Source organism: Rhinoderma darwinii (assembly GCF_050947455.1).
Source record: "Rhinoderma darwinii isolate aRhiDar2 chromosome 4 unlocalized genomic scaffold, aRhiDar2.hap1 SUPER_4_unloc_1, whole genome shotgun sequence".
Taxonomy (NCBI): domain Eukaryota; kingdom Metazoa; phylum Chordata; class Amphibia; order Anura; family Rhinodermatidae; genus Rhinoderma; species Rhinoderma darwinii.
In genome coordinates, this window is record NW_027461753.1 from 785,939 (window position 1) to 810,811 (window position 24,873).

General features: G+C 49.3%; 1 protein-coding gene across 1 annotated transcript in view; it reads left to right on the top strand.

The window, feature by feature from the left end:
* FNDC4 (fibronectin type III domain containing 4) overlaps window positions 1-24,873 on the top strand; it is a 72,743-nt gene that overhangs the window by 38,770 nt on the left and 9,100 nt on the right. The window contains exons 3-4 of the mRNA XM_075847420.1: window positions 13,407-13,522; window positions 23,546-23,750. Of these exons, the coding sequence (XP_075703535.1) occupies window positions 13,407-13,522; window positions 23,546-23,750 (321 nt within the window). The remainder of the gene's footprint in view (window positions 1-13,406; window positions 13,523-23,545; window positions 23,751-24,873) is intronic.

Genomic DNA, 24,873 nt, shown 5'->3' on the forward strand with positions numbered 1-24,873 from the left:
AGCAGTGAAGATGGTGGAGGGTCCTGGAGAGCGGTAGAATAATGAGGGTCTGCAGACAGCAGTGAAGCATGGTGGAGGGTCCTGGAGAGAGGTACAATAATGAGGGTCTGCAGGCAGCAGTGAAGCGTGATGGAGGGTCCTGGAGAGTGGTACAATAGTGAGGGTCTGCAGGCAGCAGTGAAGATGGTGGAGGGTCCTGGAGAGCGGTGCAATAATGAGGGTCTGCAGGCAGCAGTGAAGCATGGTGGAGGGTCCAGGAGAAAGGTACCATAATGACGGTATGCAGGCAGCAGTGAAGATGGTGGAGGGTCCTGGAGAGCGGTAGAATAATGAGGGTCTGCAGACAGCAGTGAAGCATGGTGGAGGGTCCTGGAGAGAGGTACAATAATGGGGGTCTGCAGGCAGCAGTGAAGCGTGATGGAGGGTCCTGGAGAGTGGTACAATAGTGAGGGTCTGCAGGCAGCAGTGAAGATGGTGGAGGGTCCTGGAGAGCGGTACAATAATGAGGGTCTGCAGGCAGCAATGAAGCATTGTGGAGGGTCCTGTAGAGCAATACAATAATGAGGGTCTGCAGGCAGTAGTGAAGCATGGTGGAGGGTCCTGGAGAGCAATACAATAATGAGGGTCTGCAGGCAGCAGTGAAGCATAGTGGAGGGTCCTGGAGAGTGGTGCAATAATGCGGGTGTGCAGGCAGCAGTGAAGATGGTGGAGGGTCCTGGAGAGCGGTACAATAATGAGGGTCTGCAGGCAGCAGTGAAGATGGTGGAGGGTCCTGGGGAGCGGTACAACCATGAGAGTCTGCAGGCAGCAGTGAAGATGATGGAGGGTGCTGGAGAGTGGTACAATAATGAGGGTCTGCAGGCAGCAGTGAAGATGGTGGAGGGTCCTGGAGAGTGGTACAATAATGAGGGTCTGCAGGCAGCAGTGAAGCATAGTGGAGGGTCCTGGAGGGTGGTACAATAATGAGGGTCTGCAGGCAGCAGTGAAGATGGTGGAGAGTCCTCGAGAGTGGTACAATATTGAGGGTCTGCAGGCAGCAGTGAAGCATGGTGGAGGGTCCTGGAGAGTGGTACAATAATGAGGGTCTGCAGGCAGCAGTGGAGCATGGTGAAGGGTCCTGGAGAGTGGTACAATAATGAGGGTCTGCAGGCAGCAGTGAAGATGGTGGAGGGTGCTGGAGAGCGGTACAATAATGAGGGTCTGCAGGCAGCAGTGAAGATGGTGGAGGGTCCTTGAGAGCGGTACAACAATGAGAGTCTGCAGGCAGCAGTGAAGATGATGGAGGGTCCTGGAGTGCGGTACAAAAATGAGGGTCTGCATGCAGCAGTGAAGATGGTGGAGGGTCCTGGAGAGTGGTACAATAATGAGGGTCTGCAGGCAGCAGTGAAGCATGGTGGAGGGTCCTGGAAGGTGGTACAATAATGAGGGTCTGCAGGCAGCAGTGAAGATGGTGGAGGGTCCTGGAGAGTGGTACAATATTGAGGGTCTGCAGGCAGAAGTGAAGCATGGTGGAGGGTCCTGGAGAGTGGTACAATAATGAGGGTCTGCAGGCAGCAGTGGAGCATGGTGAAGGATCCTGGAGAGTGGTACAATAATGAGGGTCTGCAGGCAGCAGTGAAGATGGTGGAGGGTGCTGGAGAGCGGTACAATAATGAGGGTCTGCAGGCAGCAGTGAAGCATGGTGGAGGGTCCTGGAGAGAGGTACAATAATGAGGGTCTGCAGGCAGCAGTGAAGCGTGATGGAGGGTCCTGGAGAGTGGTACAATAGTGAGGGTCTGCAGGCAGCAGTGAAGATGGTGGAGGGTCCTGGAGAGCGGTACAATAATGAGGGTCTGCAGGCAGCAATGAAGCATTGTGGAGGGTCCTGTAGAGCAATACAATAATGAGGGTCTGCAGGCAGTAGTGAAGCATGGTGGAGGGTCCTGGAGAGCAATACAATAATGAGGGTCTGCAGGCAGCAGTGAAGCATAGTGGAGGGTCCTGGAGAGTGGTGCAATAATGCGGGTGTGCAGGCAGCAGTGAAGATGGTGGAGGGTCCTGGAGAGCGGTACAATAATGAGGGTCTGCAGGCAGCAGTGAAGATGGTGGAGGGTCCTGGGGAGCGGTACAACCATGAGAGTCTGCAGGCAGCAGTGAAGATGATGGAGGGTGCTGGAGAGTGGTACAATAATGAGGGTCTGCAGGCAGCAGTGAAGATGGTGGAGGGTCCTGGAGAGTGGTACAATAATGAGGGTCTGCAGGCAGCAGTGAAGCATAGTGGAGGGTCCTGGAGGGTGGTACAATAATGAGGGTCTGCAGGCAGCAGTGAAGATGGTGGAGAGTCCTGGAGAGTGGTACAATATTGAGGGTCTGCAGGCAGCAGTGAAGCATGGTGGAGGGTCCTGGAGAGTGGTACAATAATGAGGGTCTGCAGGCAGCAGTGAAGATGGTGGAGGGTGCTGGAGAGCGGTACAATAATGAGGGTCTGCAGGCAGCAGTGAAGATGGTGGAGGGTCCTTGAGAGCGGTACAACAATGAGAGTCTGCAGGCAGCAGTGAAGATGATGGAGGGTCCTGGAGAGCGGTACAAAAATGAGGGTCTGGATGCAGCAGTGAAGATGGTGGAGGGTCCTGGAGAGTGGTACAATAATGAGGGTCTGCAGGCAGCAGTGAAGCATGGTGGAGGGTCCTGGAAGGTGGTACAATAATGAGGGTCTGCAGGCAGCAGTGAAGATGGTGGAGGGTCCTGGAGAGTGGTACAATATTGAGGGTCTGCAGGCAGAAGTGAAGCATGGTGGAGGGTCCTGGAGAGTGGTACAATAATGAGGGTCTGCAGGCAGCAGTGGAGCATGGTGAAGGGTCCTGGAGAGTGGTACAATAATGAGGGTCTGCAGGCAGCAGTGAAGATGGTGGAGGGTGCTGGAGAGCGGTACAATAATGAGGGTCTCAGGCAGCAATGAAGCATTGTGTAGGGTCCTGTAGAGCAATACAATAATGAGGGTCTGCAGGCAGTAGTGACGCATGGTGGAGGGTCCTGGAGAGCAATACAATAATGAGGGTCTGCAGGCAGCAGTGAAGCATAGTGGAGGGTCCTGGAGAGCGGTGCAATAATGCGGGTCTGCAGGCAGCAGTGAAGATGGTGAAGGGTCCTGGAGAGCGGTACAATAATGAGGGTCTGCAGGCAGCAGTGAAGATGGTGGAGGGTCCTGGGGAGCGTTACAACAATAAGAGTCTGCAGGCAGCAGTGAAGATGATGGAGGGTCCTGGAGAGCGGTACAATAATGAGGGTCTGCAGGCAGCAGTGAAGATGGTGGAGGGTCCTGGAAAGTGGTACAATAATGAGGGTCTGCAGGCAGCAGTGAAGCATAGTGGAGGGTCCTGGAGGGTGGTACAATATTGAGGGTCTGCAGGCAGCAGTGAAGCATGGTGGAGGGTCCTGGAGAGTGGTACAATATTGAGGGTCTGCAGGCAGCAGTGAAGCATGGTGGAGGGTCCTGGAGAGTGGTACAATAATGAGGGTCTGCAGGCAGCAGTGGAGCATGGTGAAGGGTCCTGGAGAGCGGTACAATAATGAGGGTCTGCAGGCAGCAGTGAAGATGGTGGAGGGTCCTTGTGAGCGGTACAATAATGAGGGTCTGCAGGCAGCAGTGAAGATGGTGGAGGGTCCTGGAGAGTGGTACAATAATGAGGGTCTGCAGGCAGTAGTGAAGCATGGTGGAGGGTCCTTGTGAGTGGTACAATAATGAGGGTCTGCAGACAGCAGTGAAGATGGTGGAAGGTCCTGGAGAGCGGTACAATAATGAGGGTCTGCAGGCAGCAGTGAAGATGGTGGAGGGTGCTGGAGAGCGGTACAATAATGAGGGTCTGCAGGCAGCAGTGAAGATGGTGGAGGGTCCTGGTGAGCGGTACAATAATGAGGGTCTGCAGGCAGCAGTGAAGATGGTGGAGGGTGCTGGAGAGCGGTACAATAATGAGGGTCTGCAGGCAGCAGTGAAGATGGTGGAGGGTCCTTGAGAGCGGTACAACAATGAGAGTCTGCAGGCAGCAGTGAAGATGATGGAGGGTCCTGGAGAGCGGTACAAAAATGAGGGTCTGGATGCAGCAGTGAAGATGGTGGAGGGTCCTGGAGAGTGGTACAATAATGAGGGTCTGCAGGCAGCAGTGAAGCATGGTGGAGGGTCCTGGAAGGTGGTACAATAATGAGGGTCTGCAGGCAGCAGTGAAGATGGTGGAGGGTCCTGGAGAGTGGTACAATATTGAGGGTCTGCAGGCAGAAGTGAAGCATGGTGGAGGGTCCTGGAGAGTGGTACAATAATGAGGGTCTGCAGGCAGCAGTGGAGCATGGTGAAGGGTCCTGGAGAGTGGTACAATAATGAGGGTCTGCAGGCAGCAGTGAAGATGGGGGAGGGTGCTGGAGAGCGGTACAATAATGAGGGTCTGCAGGCAGCAATGAAGCATTGTGTAGGGTCCTGTAGAGCAATACAATAATGAGGGTCTGCAGGCAGTAGTGACGCATGGTGGAGGGTCCTGGAGAGCAATACAATAATGAGGGTCTGCAGGCAGCAGTGAAGCATAGTGGAGGGTCCTGGAGAGCAGTGCAATAATGCGGGTCTGCAGGCAGCAGTGAAGATGGTGAAGGGTCCTGGAGAGCGGTACAATAATGAGGGTCTGCAGGCAGCAGTGAAGATGGTGGAGGGTCCTGGGGAGCGGTACAACAATAAGAGTCTGCAGGCAGCAGTGAAGATGATGGAGGGTCCTGGAGAGCGGTACAATAATGAGGGTCTGCAGGCAGCAGTGAAGATGGTGGAGGGTCCTGGAAAGTGGTACAATAATGAGGGTCTGCAGGCAGCAGTGAAGCATAGTGGAGGGTCCTGGAGGGTGGTACAATAATGAGGGTCTGCAGGCAGCAGTGAAGATGGTGGAGGGTCCTGGAGAGTGGTACAATATTGAGGGTCTGCAGGCAGCAGTGAAGCATGGTGGAGGGTCCTGGAGAGTGGTACAATAATGAGGGTCTGCAGGCAGCAGTGGAGCATGGTGAAGGGTCCTGGAGAGTGGTACAATAATGAGGGTCTGCAGGCAGCAGTGAAGATGGTGGAGGGTGCTGGAGAGCGGTACAATAATGAGGGTCTGCAGGCAGCAGTGAAGATGGTGGAGGGTCCTTGTGAGCGGTACAATAATGAGTGTCTGCAGGCAGCAGTGAAGATGGTGCAGGGTCCTGGAGAGTGGTACAATAATGAGGGTCTGCAGGCAGTAGTGAAGCATGGTGGAGGGTCCTTGTGAGTGGTACAATAATGAGGGTCTGCAGACAGCAGTGAAGATGGTGGAAGGTCCTGGAGAGCGGTACAATAATGAGGGTCTGCAGGCAGCAGTGAAGATGGTGGAGTGTGCTGGAGAGTGGTACAATAATGAGGGTCTGCAGGCAGCAGTGAAGATGGTGGAGGGTGCTGGAGAGCGGTACAATAATGAGGGTCTGCAGGCAGCAGTGAAGATGGTGGAGGGTCCTGGTGAGCGGTACAATAATGAGGGTCTGCAGGCAGCAGTGAAGATGGTGGAGGGTCCTGGAGAGCGGTACAATAATGAAGGTCTGCAGGCAGCAGTGAAGATGGTGGGGGGGGGGGTCCTGGCAGGTTTGGGGGCTGCAGTTCAGCATATGGAGTTGGGTATTTGGTCAGGATTATTTGAGTCCTCAATGATTAGAAATCCAGGCAGATAATTATCCATCATGTGATAACATCAGGGAGGCATCTGATTTGCTCCAAATTTATTCTGCAGCTGGACAACGACCCCCAACATCCGGTCAATGTCATTAAGAACCATCTTCAGCGTAACGAAGAACACAGAGTCCTGGAGGTGAAGTTGTGGCCCCCACAGAGCCCGGATCTCTACATCATGGAGTCTGTCTGAGTTACATGAAGAGGCAGTGACATCCACAGAAGATCTGCGCTTAGTTCTCCAACATGTGGAACCTCCCGGCCGAGGTCCTGCAAAAACTGTGTAAGAATTGATGCTGAAGGCAAAGGGCGGTCACACCAAATACTGATCAGATTTCGATTTCTCTACCATTCATTTACTTTGTATTTTGTTAATTGATAAAAAAAAAAAAACCCACAAAACTATTCACACTCCTCAGCATTGAAGTTACAACACGAAGGAAAAGTTCTGGGATTGTGGAGATCGCAGGATGGATAGATATGTTAATGATATGTTAATGATATGCAAATAATTTAAAAAAATGGAAATGTCATATTCCACAACATCTTGATTTACTCAGTATGGAGTGTGAGTGCCGCGCGTAGTCATCCCCGCTCTTCCAGGCCCCGGTAGCGATCAGTGAGATTATTACTGGTTGTCTGAGGATGTTCTGCCACGCTGAATGCACTTGGGCTCACAAATCATCAGGATTGGCTGCTGGCCACTCCCTTTACAATTACCGACCAATGACGTCCCAGATGTGCTCGATGGGAGACTAGTCCAGAGAAGCTGCAGGGCATGGTACCACGTTCAGGCCACGCCGACTGCTCACAGTAACACGAGTAGCGTTGTCCTGTTGAATAACGACTTCTGGGACACTGGAGAAAATGCCGCAACAACGGTGCCACGACCAAATCCATGTAACGCCGAGCTGTGAGTGCACCTGACCTAGACTAAAGGGGTCCGGCTGCCCTACATTATACCACCCCCCCCCCCACCATAATCCCGGGAGTAGGACTCTTCATGGCATTGCCCACGTGGTCTCCAGACCAATCTCCGGCTATCATTGTGTCCGAGACAAGAGCGGGACTCATCAGTGAAGAGGATAGACCTCCATCCCAACCTCCGGGACACGCAGCGTTGAGCAGTGCTTACATCGCGGCACGTAGCGATCTCCCGGAGTGATAAACCAAGGTCTCATGTCAACGATTCTGTCCTCTCAGTTTATGACAAGTGGGGATAACTGGAATGTCGGAGAACAGGAGGCAGCGTACTATCCTCCCGCACCGCGCCATCCGATTATTGAGGTTTCATGTGGAGAAAAAACGGCTTTCAATCGGGATTTTATCCCCCCCCCCCCACATGCCACAGATTGGAGCGGGGCTGGAAAATGCAACACCTGTGACTTCCTCCATTTTAAGAACCTGACGGCTCGTCCTTCATGGAGTTATAATTACAATGCTGAGGAGTGTGTGATACATGTGTCTCTATATATGGGGGTCTCTCTCTATATATGGGGGTCGCACTCTCTATATATATATGTTGGCTGAAAGATGGTGTGCTCTCTATATATGGGGGTCCCTCTCTCTATATATATGTGGTGACTGGCAGATGTTGCACTCTCTATATGGGGTGTCTCTCTATATATATGGTGGCTGACAGATGGTGCACTCTCTATATATGGGGGGTCTCTCTATATATATGGGGTCGCTCTATCTATATATATGTTGGCTGACAGATTGTGCGCTCTCTATATATGGGGGTCCCTCTCTCTCTATATATATAGTGGCTGACAGATGGTGCGCTCTCTATACATGGGGGTCTTTCTCTATATATGGGGTCGCTCTCTCTCTATATATGGTGGCTGACAGATGGTGCGCTCTCTATATATGTGGTGTCTCTCTATATATATGGTGGCTGACAGTTGGTGTGCTCTCTATATATGGGGGTCTCTCTCTATATATGGGGTCGCTCTATCTATATATATGTTGGCTGACAGATGGTGCGCTCTCTATATATGGGGGTCTTTCTCTATATATGGGGTCGCTCTCTCTCTATATATGGTGTCTGACAGATGGTGCGCTCTCTATATATGGGGGTCTCTCTCTATATATGGGGTCGCTCTATCTATATATATATGTTGGCTGACAGATGGTGCGCTCTCTATATATGGGGGTCCCTCTCTCTCTATATATATAGTGGCTGACAGATGGTGCGCTCTCTATATATGGGGGTCTCTCTCTATATATGGGGTCGCTCTATCTATATATATATGTTGGCTGACAGATGGTGCGCTCTCTATATATGGGGGTCTTTCTCTATATATGGGGTCGCTCTCTCTCTATATATGGTGGCTGACAGATGGTGCACTCTCTATATATGGGGGTCCCTCTCTCTATATATATATAGTGGCTAACAGATGGTGCGCTCTCTATATATGGGGGTCTCTCTCTATATATGGGGTCGCTCTCTCTATATATATGTTGGCTGACAGATGGTGCGCTCTCTATATATGGGGGTCCCTCTCTCTATATATATATAGTGGCTGACAGATGGTGCGCTCTCTATATATGGGGGTCTCTCTCTATATATGGGGTCGCTCTCTCTCTATATATGGTGGCTGACAGATGGTGTGCTCTCTATATATGGGGGTCTCTCTCTATATATGGGGTCGCTCTCTCTATATATATAGTGGCTGACAGATGGTGTGCTCTCTATATATGGGGGTCCCTCTCTATATATATATAGTGGCTGACAGATGGTGCGCTCTCTATATATGGGGGTCTCCCACTATATATGGGGTCGCTCTCTCTCTATATATGGTGGCTGACAGATGGTGCGCTCTCTATATATGGGGGTCTCTCTCTATATATGGGGTCGCTCTCTCTCTATATATGGTGGCTGACAGATGGTGCGCTCTCTATATATGGGGGTCTCTCTCTATATATGGGGGTCTCTCTCTATATATGGGGTCGCTCTCTCTATATATATGTTGGCTGACAGATGGTGCGCTCTCTATATATGGGGGTCCCTCTCTCTATATATATATAGTGGCTGACAGATGGTGCGCTCTCTATATATGGGGGTCTCTCTCTATATATGGGGTCGCTCTCTCTCTATATATGGTGGCTGACAGATGGTGCGCTCTCTATATATGGGGGTCTCTCTCTATATATGGGGTCGCTCTCTCTATATATGGGGTCGCTCTCTATATATGGGGTCGCTCTCACTATATATATGTTGGCTGACAGATGGTGCTCTCTCTATATATGGGGGTCCCTCTCTCTATATATATATATAGTGGCTGACAGATGGTGCTCTCTCTATATATGGGGGTCTCTCTCTATATATGGGGTCGCTCTCTTTATATATATATGTGGTGGCTGACAGATGGTGGGCTCTCTATATATGGGGGTCTCTCTCTATATATGGGGTCGCTCTCTCTATATATGGGGTCGCTCTCTCTATATATATGGTGGCTGACAGATGGTGCGCTCTCTATATATGGGGGTCTCTCTCTATATATGGGGTCGCTCTCTCTATATATATGTGGTGGCTGACAGATGGTGCGCTCTCTATATATGGGGGTCTCTCTCTATATATGGGGTCGCTCTCTCTATATATATAGTGGCTGACAGATGGTGCGCTCTCTATATATGGGGGTCTCTCTCTATATATGGGGTCGCTCTCTCTATATATATGGTGACTGACAGATGGTGCGCTCTCTATATATGGGGGTCCCTCTCTCTCTATATATATAGTGGCTGACAGATGGTGCGCTCTCTATATATGGGGGTCCCTCTCTCTCTATATATATAGTGGCTGACAGATGGTGCGCTCTCTATATATGGGGGTCTCTCTCTATATATGGGGTCGCTCTCTCTCTCTATATATGGTGGCTGACAGATGGTGCGCTCTCTATATATGGGGGTCTCTCTCTATATATGGGGTCGCTCTCTCTCTATATATGGTGGCTGACAGATGGTGTGCTCTCTATATATGGGGGTCTCTCTCTATATATGGGGTCGCTCTCTCTATATATATAGTGGCTGACAGATGGTGCGCTCTCTATATATGGGGGTCCCTCTCTCTCTATATATATAGTGGCTGACAGATGGTGCGCTCTCTATATATGGGGGTCTCTCTCTATATATGGGGTCGCTCTCTCTCTATATATGGTGGCTGACAGATGGTGCGCTCTCTATATATGGGGTCTCTCTCTATATATGGGGTCGCTCTCTCTCTATATATGGTGGCTGACAGATGGTGCGCTCTCTATATATGGGGGTCTCTCTCTATATATGGGGGTCTCTCTCTATATATGGGGTCGCTCTCTCTATATATATGTTGGCTGACAGATGGTGCGCTCTCTATATATGGGGGTCCCTCTCTCTATATATATATATAGTGGCTGACAGATGGTGCGCTCTCTATATATGGGGGTCTCTCTCTATATATGGGGTCGCTCTCTCTCTATATATGGTGGCTGACAGATGGTGCGCTCTCTATATATGGGGGTCTCTCTCTATATATGGGGTCGCTCTCTCTATATATGGGGTCGCTCTCACTATATATATGTTGGCTGACAGATGGTGCGCTCTCTATATATGGGGGTCCCTCTCTCTATATATATATATAGTGGCTGACAGATGGTGCTCTCTCTATATATGGGGGTCTCTCTCTATATATGGGGTCACTCTCTTTATATATATGTGGTGGCTGACAGATGGTGGGCTCTCTATATATGGGGGTCTCTCTCTATATATGGGGTCGCTCTCTCTATATATGGGGTCGCTCTCTCTATATATATAGTGGCTGACAGATGGTGCGCTCTCTATATATGGGGGTCTCTCTCTATATATGGGGTCGCTCTCTCTATATATATGGTGGCTGACAGATGGTGCGCTCTCTATATATGGGGGTCCCTCTCTCTCTATATAGTGGCTGACAGATGGTGCGCTCTCTATATATGGGGGTCTCTCTCTATATATGGGGGTCCCTCTCTCTATATATATATAGTGGCTGACAGATGGTGCGCTCTCTATATATGGGGGTCTCTCTCTATATATGGGGGTCCCTCTCTCTCTATATATATAGTGGCTGACAGATGGTGCGCTCTCTATATATGGGGGTCTCTCTCTATATATGGGGTCGCTCTCTCTATATATATATGGTGGCTGACAGATGGTGCGCTCTCTATATATGGGGGTCTCTCTCTATATATGGGGTCGCTCTCTATATATATGTTGGCTGACAGATGGTGCGCTCTCTATATATGGGGGTCTCTCTATATATGGGGGTCCCTCTCTCTCTATATAGTGGCTGACAGATGGTGCGCTCTCTATATATGGGGGTCTCTCTCTATATATGGGGGTCCCTCTCTCTATATATATATAGTGGCTGACAGATGGTGCGCTCTCTATATATGGGGGTCTCTCTCTATATATGGGGGTCCCTCTCTCTATATATATATAGTGGCTGACAGATGGTGCGCTCTCTATATATGGGGGTCTCTCTCTATATATGGGGGTCCCTCTCTCTATATATATATAGTGGCTGACAGATGGTGCGCTCTCTATATATGGGGGTCTCTCTCTATATATGGGGGTCCCTCTCTCTCTATATAGTGGCTGACAGATGGTGCGCTCTCTATATATGGGGGTCTCTCTCTATATATGGGGGTCCCTCTCTCTATATATATATAGTGGCTGACAGATGGTGCGCTCTCTATATATGGGGGTCTCTCTCTATATATGGGGGTCCCTCTCTCTATATATATATATAGTGGCTGACAGATGGTGCGCTCTCTATATATGGGGGTCTCTCTCTATATATGGGGGTCACTCTCTCTCTATATATATAGTGGCTGACAGATGGTGCGCTCTCTATATATGGGGGTCTCTCTCTATATATGGGGTCGCTCTCTCTCTCTATATATGGTGGCTGACAGATGGTGCGCTCTCTATATATGGGGGTCTCTCTCTATATATGGGGGTCTCTCTCTCTACACCGCATTCCAAATTATTAGGCAAATGTTATTTTTCGCTGATTTTCCTGAATAGTCGATGCAATGACAGTCGGTATAATCTTCAGCATCAACCGTTGGAGGATAATGCACATTTTATTGATAAATCTCCTAATGAGAACAGATATTTTTTGTTTCACATTATTATGCACAACAGAGATCAGAACATTTAAAGGTTGTAAAGAGACTAAAATGGTCATTTGTAGAATTTGCAGCATCAGGAGGTCATATTTACAGAAATCAAAAGCTCTTTCAATCCAAAAAACACTTACCAGGCCGAGTTACATGTTACACAGGACCCTCCTCTGATATCACCTTCACAATTCTTGCATCCATTGAATCTGTGAGTATTTGGACAGTTTCTGCTTGAATATCTTTGCAGGATGTCAGAATCGCCCCCCAGAGCTTCTGTTTTGATGTGAACTGCCTCCCACCCTCATAGATATTTTGCTTGAGGAAACTCCAAAGGTTCTCAATAGGGTTGAGGTCAGGGGAACATTGAGGGCCACAACATGAGTTTCTCTCCTTTTATGCCCATAGCAGCCAATGACACAGAGGTATTCTTTGCAGCATGAGATGGTGCATTGTCATGCATGAAGATAATTTTGCTACGGAAGGCACGGTTCTTTTTTTTGTACCACGGAAGAAAGTGGTCAGTCATAAACTCTACGTACTTTGCAGAGGTCATTTTCACACCGTTAGGGACCCTAAAGGGGCCTACCAGCTCTCTCCCCATGATTCCAGCCCAAAACATGACTCCGCCACCTCCTTGCTGACGTCGCAGCCTTGTTGGGACATGGTGGCCATTCACCAACCATCCACTACTCCATCCATCTGGACCATCCAGGGTTGCACGGCACTCATCAGTAAACAACATGGTTTGAAAGTTAGTCTTCATGTATTTCTGAGCCCACTGCAACCGTTTCTGCTTGTGAGCATTGTTTAGGGGTGGCCGAATAATAGCTTTATGCACACTTGCAAACCTCTCGAGGATCCTACACCTTGAGGTTCGCGGGACTCCAGAGGCACCAGCGGCTTCAAATACCTGTTTGCTGCTTTGCAATGGCATTTTAGCAGCTGCTCTCCTAATTCTATTCATTTGTCTGGCAGAAACCTTCCTCATTATGCCTTTATCTGAATGAACCCGTCTGTGCTCTGAATCAGCCACAAATCTTTTCACAGTACGATGATCCCGCTTAAGTTTTCTTGAAATATCCAATATTTTCATACCTTGTCCAAGGTATTGCACTATTTCACGCGTTTCGAGATCCTTTTTCTTTCCCATATTGCTTGAAACCTGTGGCTGCTTAATAATGTGGAACGTCCTTCTTAAGTAGTTTTCCTTTGATTGGGCACACCTGGCAAACTAATTATCACAGGTGTCTGAGATTGATTACAATGATCCAAAGAGCCCTAAGACACAATACCATCCATGAGTTTAATTGAAAAACTTATAATTAAATGTTTATGACACTTAAATCCAATGTGCAGAATAATTTGGAACACGGTGTATATGGTGGCTGACAGATGGTGCGCTCTCTAGATATTGGGGTCTCTGTCTTTATATGGTGGCTGACAGATGGTGCGCTCTCCTGCCAGGTTCTGCCCCCTCCTCTGTGCCTGCCTGGTAGTTTGGTGCCATCTGTCACTCTCGGAGATCAGAAGCCCACCCTCCTGCAGCCACTGCTCATCATGTGTGTTTTATGTTGTAGATCGCCCCCCGTCTCCTGTCAATGTGACGGTCACACAGCTGAAGGCCAATTCCGCCACCGTCTCCTGGGACGTCCCTGAAGGTGACATCATCATCGGATATGCGATCTCTCAACAGGTATGAAGAGATGGTATGGAGATGGTGGTGTGATGATGGAGATGGGGGTGTGACGATGGAGATGGTGGTGTGACGATGGAGATAGCGGTGTGACGATGGAGATGATGGTGTGACGATGGGGGTGGTGGTGTGACGATGGAGATGGTGGTGTGATGATGGAGATGGTGGTGTGATGATGGAGATGGTGTTTTGACGATGGAGATGGAGTTGTGATGATAGAGATGGTGGTGTGATGGAGATGGTGGTGTGATGATGGAGATGGTGGTGTGATGATGGAGGTAGTGGTGTGATGATGAAGGTGGTGGTGGTGTGATGATGGAGGTGGTGGTGTTATGATGGAGGTGGTATTGTGATGATGGAGGTGTGATGATGGAGATGGTATTGTGATGATGGAGATGGTGGTGTGATGATGGAGATGGTGGTGTGATGATGGATGTGGTGGTGTGGTGATGGATATGGTGGTGTGATGATGGAGGTGTTGGTGTGATAATAGAGATGGAGGTGTGATGATGGAGATGGAGGTGTGATAATCGAGATGGAGGTGTGATGATGGAGATGGAGGTGTGATGATGGAGATGGTGGTGTGATGATGGAGATGGTGGTGTGATGATGGAGATGGTGGTGTGATGATGGATGTGGGGGTGTGGTGATGGATATGGTGGTGTGATGATGGAAATGGTGGTGTGATGATGGATATGGTGGTGTGATGATGGAGATGGTGGTGTGATGATTGAGGTGTTGGTGTGATAATGGAGATGGAGGTGTGATGATGGAGATGGAGGTGTGATGATGGAGATGGTGGTGTGATGATGGAGATGGAGGAGTGATGATGGAGATGGTGGTGTGATGATGGAGATGGAGGTGTGATGATGGAGATGGTGGTGTGATGATGGAGATGGTGGTGTGATGATGGAGATGGTGGTGTGATGATGGATATGGTGGTGTGATGATGGAGGTGTTGGTGTGATAATAGAGATGGAGGTGTGATGATGGAGATGGTGGTGTGATGATGGAGATGGTGGTGTGATGATGGAGATGGTGGTGTGATGATGGAGATGGTGGTGTGATGATGGAGATGGTGGTGTGATGATGGAGATGGTGGTGTGATGATGGATGTGGTGGTGTGGTGATGGATATGCTGGTGTGATGATGGAGATGGTGGTGTGATGATGGAGATGGTGGTGTGATGATGGAGATGGTGGTGTGATGATGGAGATGGTGGTGTGATGATGGATGTGGTGGTGTGGTGATGGATATGCTGGTGTGATGATGGAGATGGTGGTGTGATGATGGAGATGGTGGTGTGATGATGGAGATGGTGGTGTGATGATGGAGATGGTGGTGTGATGATGGAGGTGTTGGTGTGATAATGGAGATGGAGGTGTGATGATGGAGATGGAGGTGTGATGGTGGAGATGGAGGTGTGATGATGGAGATGGTGGTGTGATGATGGAGATGGTGGTGTGATGATGGAGATGGTGGTGTGATGATGGAGATGGTGGTGTGATGATGGAGATGGAGGTGTGATGGTGGAGATGGAGGTGTGATGATGGAGATGGTGGTGTGATGATGGAGATGGTGGTGTGATGATGGAGATGGAGGTGTGATGGTGGAGATGGAGGTGTGATGATGGAGATGGTGGTGTGATGATGGAGGTGTTGGTGTGATAATGGAGATGGAGGTGTGATGATGGAGATGGTGGTGTGATGATGGAGATGGTGGTGTGATGATGGAGGTGTTGGTGTGATAATGGAGATGGAGGTGTGATGATGGAGATGGTTGTGTGATGATGGAGATGGTGGTGTGATGATGGAGATGGTGGTGTGATGATGGAGATGGAGGTGTGATGGTGGAGATGGAGGTGTGATGATGGAGATGGTGGTGTGATGATGGAGATGGTGGTGTGATGATGGAGATGGAGGTGTGATGGTGGAGATGGAGGTGTGATGATGGAGATGGTGTTGTGATGATGGAGATGGTGGTGTGATGATGGAGATGGTGGTGTGATGATGGAGGTGTTGGTGTGATAATGGAGATGGAGGTGTGACGATGGAGATGGTGGTGTGACGATGGAGGTGTTGGTGTGATGATGGAGATGGTGGTGTGATGATGGAGGTGGTGGTGTGATGATGGAGATGGTGGTGTGATGATGGAGATGGTGGTGTGATGATGGAGGTGGTGGTGTGATGATGGAGATGGTGGTGTGATGATGGAGATGGTGGTGTGATGATGGAGATGGTGGTGTGATGATGGAGATGGGGGTGTGATGATGGAGATGGTGGTGTGATAATGGAGATGGAGGTGTGATGATGGAGATGGAGGTGTGATGATGGAGATGGTGGTGTGATGATGGAGATGGTGGTGTGATGATGGAGATGGGGGTGTGATGATGGAGATGGTGGTGTGATGATGGAGATGTGATGATGGAGATGGTGGTGTGATGATGGAGGTGTTGGTGTGATAATGGAGATGGAGATGTGATGATGGAGATGGAGGTGTGATGGTGGAGATGGAGGTGTGATGATGGAGATGGTGGTGTGATGATGGAGATGGTGGTGTGATGATGGAGATGGTGGTGTGATGATGGAGATGGAGATGTGATGATGGAGATGGTGGTGTGATGATGGAGGTGTTGGTGTGATAATGGAGATGGAGATGTGATGATGGAGATGGAGATGTGATGGTGGAGATGGAGGTGTGATAATGGAGATGGTGGTGTGATGATGGAGATGGTGGTGTGATGATGGAGGTGTTGGTGTGATAATGGAGATGGTGGTGTGATGATGGAGATGGAGGTGTGATGGTGGAGATGGAGGTGTGATGATGGAGATGGAGGTGTGATGGTGGAGATGGAGGTGTGATGATGGAGATGGTGGTGTGATGATGGAGATGGTGGTGTGATGATGGAGATGGAGGTGTGATGGTGGAGATGGAGGTGTGATGATGGAGATGGTGGTGTGATGATGGAGGTGTTGGTGTGATAATGGAGATGGAGGTGTGATGATGGAGATGGTGGTGTGATGATGGAGATGGTGGTGTGATGATGGAGGTGTTGGTGTGATAATGGAGATGGAGGTGTGATGATGGAGATGGTTGTGTGATGATGGAGATGGTGGTGTGATGATGGAGATGGTGGTGTGATGATGGAGATGGAGGTGTGATGGTGGAGATGGAGGTGTGATGATGGAGATGGTGGTGTGATGATGGAGATGGTGGTGTGATGATGGAGATGGAGGTGTGATGGTGGAGATGGAGGTGTGATGATGGAGATGGTGTTGTGATGATGGAGATGGTGGTGTGATGATGGAGATGGTGGTGTGATGATGGAGGTGTTGGTGTGATATTGGAGATGGAGGTGTGACGATGGAGATGGTGGTGTGACGATGGAGGTGTTGGTGTGATGATGGAGATGGTGGTGTGATGATGGAGGTGGTGGTGTGATGATGGAGATGGTGGTGTGATGATGGAGATGGTGGTGTGATGATGGAGGTGTTGGTGTGATGATGGAGATGGGGGTGTGATGATGGAGGTGGTGGTGTGATGATGGAGATGGTGGTGTGATGATGGAGATGGTGGTGTGATGATGGAGATGGTGGTGTGATGATGGAGATGGGGGTGTGATAATGGAGATGGAGGTGTGATGATGGAGATGGAGGTGTGATGATGGAGATGGTGGTGTGATGATGGAGATGGTGGTGTGATGATGGAGATGGGGGTGTGATGATGGAGATGGTGGTGTGATGATGGAGATGTGATGATGGAGATGGTGGTGTGATGATGGAGGTGTTGGTGTGATAATGGAGATGGAGATGTGATGATGGAGATGGAGGTGTGATGGTGGAGATGGAGGTGTGATAATGGAGATGGTGGTGTGATGATGGAGATGGTGGTGTGATGATGGAGGTGTTGGTGTGATAATGGAGATGGTGGTGTGATGATGGAGATGGAGGTGTGATGGTGGAGATGGAGGTGTGATGATGGAGATGGTGGTGTGATGATGGAGATGGTGGTGTGATGATGGAGATGGTGGTGTGATGATGGAGGTGTTGGTGTGATAATGGAGATGGAGGTGTGACGATGGAGATGGTGGTGTGACGATGGAGGTGTTGGTGTGATGATGGAGATGGTGGTGTGATGATGGAGGTGGTGGTGTGATGATGGAGATGGTGGTGTGATGATGGAGATGGTGGTGTGATGATGGAGGTGTTGGTGTGATGATGGAGATGGGGGTGTGATGATGGAGGTGGTGGTGTGATGATGGAGATGGTGGTGTGATGATGGAGATGGTGGTGTGATGATGGAGATGGTGGTGTGATGATGGAGATGGTGGTGTGATGATGGAGATGGTGGTGTGATGATGGAGGTGTTGGTGTGATAATGGAGATGGAGGTGTGACGATGGAGATGGTGGTGTGACGATGGAGGTGTTGGTGTGATGATGGAGATGGTGGTGTGATGATGGAGGTGGTGGTGTGATGATGGAGATGGTGGTGTGATGATGGAGATGGTGGTGTGATGATGGAGGTGTTGGTGTGATGATGGAGATGGGGGTGTGATGATGGAGGTGGTGGTGTGATGATGGAGATGGTGGTGTGATGATGGAGATGGTGGTGTGATGATGGAGATGGTGGTGTGATGATGGAGATGGGGGTGTGATGATGGAGATGGTGGTGTGATAATGGAGATGGAGGTGTGATGATGGAGATGGAGGTGTGATGATGGAGATGGTGGTGTGATGATGGAGATGGTGGTGTGATGATGGAGATGGAGATGTGATGATGGAGATGGTGGTGTGATGATGGAGGTGTTGGTGTGATAATGGAGATGGAGATGTGATGATGGAGATGGAGGTGTGATGGTGGAGATGGAGGTGTGATAATGGAGATGGTGGTGTGATGATGGAGATGGTGGTGTGATGATGGAGGTGTTGGTGTGATAATGGAGATGGTGGTGTGATGATGGAGATGGAGGTGTGATGGTGGAGATGGAGGTGTGATGATGGAGATGGTGGTGTGATGATGGAGATGGTGGTGTGATGATGGAGATGGTGGTGTGATGATGGAGGTGTTGGTGTGATAATGGAGATGGAAGTGTGATAATGGAGATGGAGGTGTGACGATGGAGATGGTGGTGTGATGATGGAGGTGTTGGTGTGATGATGGAGGTGGTGGTGTGATGATGGAGATGGTGGTGTGACGATGGAGATGGTGGTGTGATGATGGAGATGGCGGTGTGATGATGGAGATGGTGGTGTGATGATGGAGGTGTTGGTGTGATGATGGAGATGGTGGTGTGATGATGGAGATGGAGGTGTGGTGATGGAGATGGTGGTGTGATGATGGAGGTGGTGGTGTGATGATGGAGATGGTGGTGTGATGATGGAGATGGTGGTGTGATGATGGAGATGGAGGTGTGATGGTGGAGATGGAGGTGTGATGATGGAGATGGAGGTGTGATGGTGGAGATGGAGGTGTGATGATGGAGATGGTGGTGTGATGATGGAGATGGTGGTGTGATGATGGAGATGGAGGTGTGATGGTGGAGATGGAGGTGTGATGATGGAGATGGTGGTGTGATGATGGAGGTGTTGGTGTGATAATGGAGATGGAGGTGTGATGATGGAGATGGTGGTGTGATGATGGAGATGGTGGTGTGATGATGGAGGTGTTGGTGTGATAATGGAGATGGAGGTGTGATGATGGAGATGGTTGTGTGATGATGGAGATGGTGGTGTGATGATGGAGATGGTGGTGTGATTATGGAGATGGAGGTGTGATGGTGGAGATGGAGGTGTGATGATGGAGATGGTGGTGTGATGATGGAGATGGTGGTGTGATGATGGAGATGGAGGTGTGATGGTGGAGATGGAGGTGTGATGATGGAGATGGTGTTGTGATGATGGAGATGGTGGTGTGATGATGGAGATGGTGGTGTGATGATGGAGGTGTTGGTGTGATAATGGAGATGGAGGTGTGACGATGGAGATGGTGGTGTGACGATGGAGGTGTTGGTGTGATGATGGAGATGGTGGTGTGATGATGGAGGGGGTGGTGTGATGATGGAGATGGTGGTGTGATGATGGAGATGGTGGTGTGATGATGGAGGTGTTGGTGTGATGATGGAGATGGGGGTGTGATGATGGAGGTGGTGGTGTGATGATGGAGATGGTGGTGTGATGATGGAGATGGTGGTGTGATGATGGAGATGGTGGTGTGATGATGGAGATGGGGGTGTGATGATGGAGATGGTGGTGTGATAATGGAGATGGAGGTGTGATGATGGAGATGGAGGTGTGATGATGGAGATGGTGGTGTGATGATGGAGATGGTGGTGTGATGATGGAGATGGGGGTGTGATGATGGAGATGGTGGTGTGATGATGGAGATGTGATGATGGAGATGGTGGTGTGATGATGGAGGTGTTGGTGTGATAATGGAGATGGAGATGTGATGATGGAGATGGAGGTGTGATGGTGGAGATGGAGGTGTGATGATGGAGATGGTGGTGTGATGATGGAGATGGTGGTGTGATGATGGAGATGGTGGTGTGATGATGGAGGTGTTGGTGTGATAATGGAGATGGAGGTGTGACGATGGAGATGGTGGTGTGATGATGGAGGTGTTGGTGTGATGATGGAGATGGTGGTGTGATGATGGAGGTGGTGGTGTGATGATGGAGATGGTGGTGTGACGATGGAGATGGTGGTGTGACGATGGAGATGGTGGTGTGATGATGGAGATGGTGGTGTGATGATGGAGGTGTTGGTGTGATGATGGAGATGGTGGTGTGATGATGGAGATGGTGGTGTGATGATGGAGGTGTTGGTGTGATGATGGAGATGGGGGTGTGATGATGGAGGTGGTGGTGTGATGATGGAGATGGTGGTGTGATGATGGAGATGGTGGTGTGATGATGGAGATGGTGGTGTGATGATGGAGATGGGGGTGTGATGATGGAGATGGTGGTGTGATAATGGAGATGGAGGTGTGATGATGGAGATGGAGGTGTGATGATGGAGATGGTGGTGTGATGATGGAGATGGTGGTGTGATGATGGAGATGGGGGTGTGATGATGGAGATGGTGGTGTGATGATGGAGATGTGATGATGGAGATGGTGGTGTGATGATGGAGGTGTTGGTGTGATAATGGAGATGGAGATGTGATGATGGAGATGGAGGTGTGATGGTGGAGATGGAGGTGTGATGATGGAGATGGTGGTGTGATGATGGAGATGGTGGTGTGATGATGGAGATGGTGGTGTGATGATGGAGGTGTTGGTGTGATAATGGAGATGGAGGTGTGACGATGGAGATGGTGGTGTGATGATGGAGGTGTTGGTGTGATGATGGAGATGGTGGTGTGATGATGGAGGTGGTGGTGTGATGATGGAGATGGTGGTGTGACGATGGAGATGGTGGTGTGACGATGGAGATGGTGGTGTGATGATGGAGATGGTGGTGTGATGATGGAGGTGTTGGTGTGATGATGGAGATGGTGGTGTGATGATGGAGATGGAGGTGTGATGATGGAGATGGTGGTGTGATGATGGAGGTGGTGGTGTGATGGTGGAGATGGAGGTGTGATGATGGAGATGGTGGTGTGATGATGGAGATGGGGGTGTGATGATGGAGATGGTGGTGTGATGATGGAGATGGTGGTGTGATGATGGAGATGGTGGTGTGATGATGGAGATGGAGGTGTGATGATGGAGATGGTGGTGTGATGATGGACATGGTGGTGTGATGATGGAGGTGTTGGTGTGATAATGGAGATGGAGGTGTGACGATGGAGATGGTGGTGTGATGATGGAGGTGTTGGTGTGATGATGGAGATGGTGGTGTGATGATGGAGGTGGTGGTGTGATGATGGAGATGGTGGTGTGATGATGGAGATGGTGGTGTGATGATGGAGGTGTTGGTGTGATGATGGAGATGGGGGTGTGATGATGGAGGTGGTGTGATGATGGAGGTGGTGGTGTGATGATGGAGATGGTGGTGTGATGATGGAGATGGTGGTGTGATGATGGAGATGGTGGTGTGATGATGGAGATGGTGGTGTGATGATGGAGGTGTTGGTGTGATGATGGAGATGGGGGTGTGATGATGGAGGTGGTGTGATGATGGAGATGGTGGTGTGATGATGGAGATGGTGGTGTGATAATGGAGATGGTGGTGTGATGATGGAGGTGTTGGTGTGATGATGGAGATGGGGGTGTGATGATGGAGGTGGTGGTGTGATGATGGAGATGGTGGTGTGATGATGGAGATGGTGGTGTGATGATGGAGGTGTTGGTGTGATTATGGAGATGGTGGTGTGATGATGGAGATGGTGTGATGATGGAGATGGTGGTGTGATGATGGAGATGGTGGTGTGATGATGGAGGTGTTGGTGTGATGATGGAGATGGGGGTGTGATGATGGAGGTGGTGGTGTGATGATGGAGTTGGTGGTGTGATGATGGAGATGGTGGTGTGATGATGGAGGTGTTGGTGTGATTATGGAGATGGTGGTGTGATGATGGAGGTGTTGGTGTGATTATGGAGATGGTGGTGTGATGATGGAGGTGTTGGTGTGATGATGGAGATGGTGGTGTGATGATGGAGATGGTGGTGTGATGATGGAGGTGTTGGTGTGATTATGGAGATGGTGGTGTGATGATGGAGGTGTTGGTGTGATTATGGAGATGGTGGTGTGATGATGGAGGTGTTGGTGTGATTATGGAGATGGTGGTGTGATGATGGAGGTGTTGGTGTGATTATGGAGATGGTGGTGTGATGATGGAGATGGTGGTGTGACGATGATTGATGATATAACGATGATTGATGATAATGATATAATGATTGATTTTATGATTGATGGTAATGATATAATTGATGATTGATATATTGAGGATTGATGATATAACGATGATTGATGATTGATGATATGATGATTGATGGTAATGATATAATGATGATTGATATAATGATGATTGATATAACGATAATGATAATTGATAGTGGTGATGATAACTGATAATGATAGCGATGATATGATGATGATTGATGAAATAATGATGATGATGATTGATGTTTGGTGGTAATGACGACTGATAATAAACGTGATGATATAATAACAATGGTAATAATATGATGGTTGATGATGATGATGATATGGCTGATAATGATGGCGATGATATGATGATTGATGGTGATAGTGATGATAATTGATAGTGGTGATGATAACTGATGATGATGATGATGATGATGATGATGATGATGATGATGATGATGATGACTGATAATGATAGTGATGATATAATGATGATTGATAGTGATGATAATTGATGATGATGACTGATAATGATAGTGATGATATAATGATGATTGATAGTGATGATAATTGATAGTGGTGATGATAACTGATGATGATGATGATGACTGATAATGATAGTGATTATATAATGATAATTGATAGTGGTGATGATAACTGATGATGATGATAATGATGATAACTGATGATAACTGATGATGATGATGATGATGATGATAACTGATGATAACTGATGATGATGATGATAACTGATGATAACTGATGATGATGATGATGATGATGATGATGATGATGATAACTGATGATAACTGATGATGATGATGATGATGATGATGATGATGATGATGATGATGTTGATGATGATGATGATGATGATGATGATAACTGATGATAACTGATGATGATGATGATGATGATGATGATGATGATGATGATGTTGATGATGATGATGATGATGATAACTGATGATGATGATTGATAGTGATGATAATTGATAGTGGTGATGATAACTGATGATGATGATGATGATGATGATGATGATGATGATGATGATGATGATGATGATGATGATGATGATGATGATGATGATGTTGATGATGATGATGATGGGTACGTCATTGACATCTCTTGGCTTTTTCTGGGATTCTTCTCTGATCACTATTATAACTCTGAGCTTCTTACCTGCTCCTCTCACCCCCATCATTCACCTCAGAGGCAGGATGGGCAGATCCACAGATTCATCCGAGAGGTAAACACAACAAATCGGGCGTGTGTTTTGTGGGACCTAGAGGAGGACATGGATTACATCATCCAGGTGCAGTCCATTGGTCTATACAGCGAAAGCCAAGCCAGTAAGAGGATACATTTCCGCACTTTAAAGGAGACCGATCGTCTGCCATCCAACAGCTCAAACCAAGGTGAGTGCTGAATCATACATTACCTGCACCCCATCTACACTGTGCCACCTGCACCCCATCCACACTGTGCCACCTGCACCCCATCCACACTGTGCCACCTGCACCCCATCCACACTATGCCACCTGCACCCCATCCACACTGTGCCACCTGCACCCCATCCACACTATACCACCTGCACCCCATCCACACTATGCCACCTGCACCCCATCCACACTGTGCCACCTGCACCCCATCCACACTGTGCCACCTGCACCCTATCCACACTGTGCCACCTGCACCCCATCCACACTATGCCACCTGCACCCCATCCACACTGTGCCACCTGCACCCCATCCACACTGTGCCACATGCACCCCATCCACACTATGCCACCTGCATCCCATCCACACTGTGCCACCTGCACCCCATCCACACTGTCCCACCTGCACCCCATCTACACTGTGCCACCTGCACCCCATCTACACTGTGCCACCTGCACCCCATCCACACTGTGCCACCTGCACCCCATCTACACTGTGCCACCTGCACCCCATCTACACTGTGCCACCTGCACCCCATCCACACTGTGCCACCTGCACCCCATCCACACTGTGCCACCTGTACCCCATCCACACTGTGCCACCTGCACCCCATCTACACTGTGCCACCTGCACCCCATCCACACTGTGCCACCTGTACCCCATCCACACTGTGCCACCTGTACCCCATCCACACTGTGCTACCTGCACCCCATCTACACTGTGCCACCTGCACCCCATCTACACTGTGCCACCTGCACCCCATCCACACTGTGCCACCTGCACCCCATCTACACTGTGCCACCTGCACCCTATCCACACTGTGCCACCTGCACCCCATCTACACCATGCCACCTGCACCCCATCTACACCGTGCCACCTACACCATGCCACCTGCACCTCACCTACACCCTGCTACCTGCACCCCATCCACACTATGCCACCTGCACCCCATCCACACTATGCCACCTGCACCCCATCCACACTGTGCCACCTGCACCCCATCCACACTGTGCCACATGCACCCCATCCACACTATGCCACCTGCATCCCATCCACACTGTGCCACCTGCACCCCATCCACACTGTCCCACCTGCACCCCAT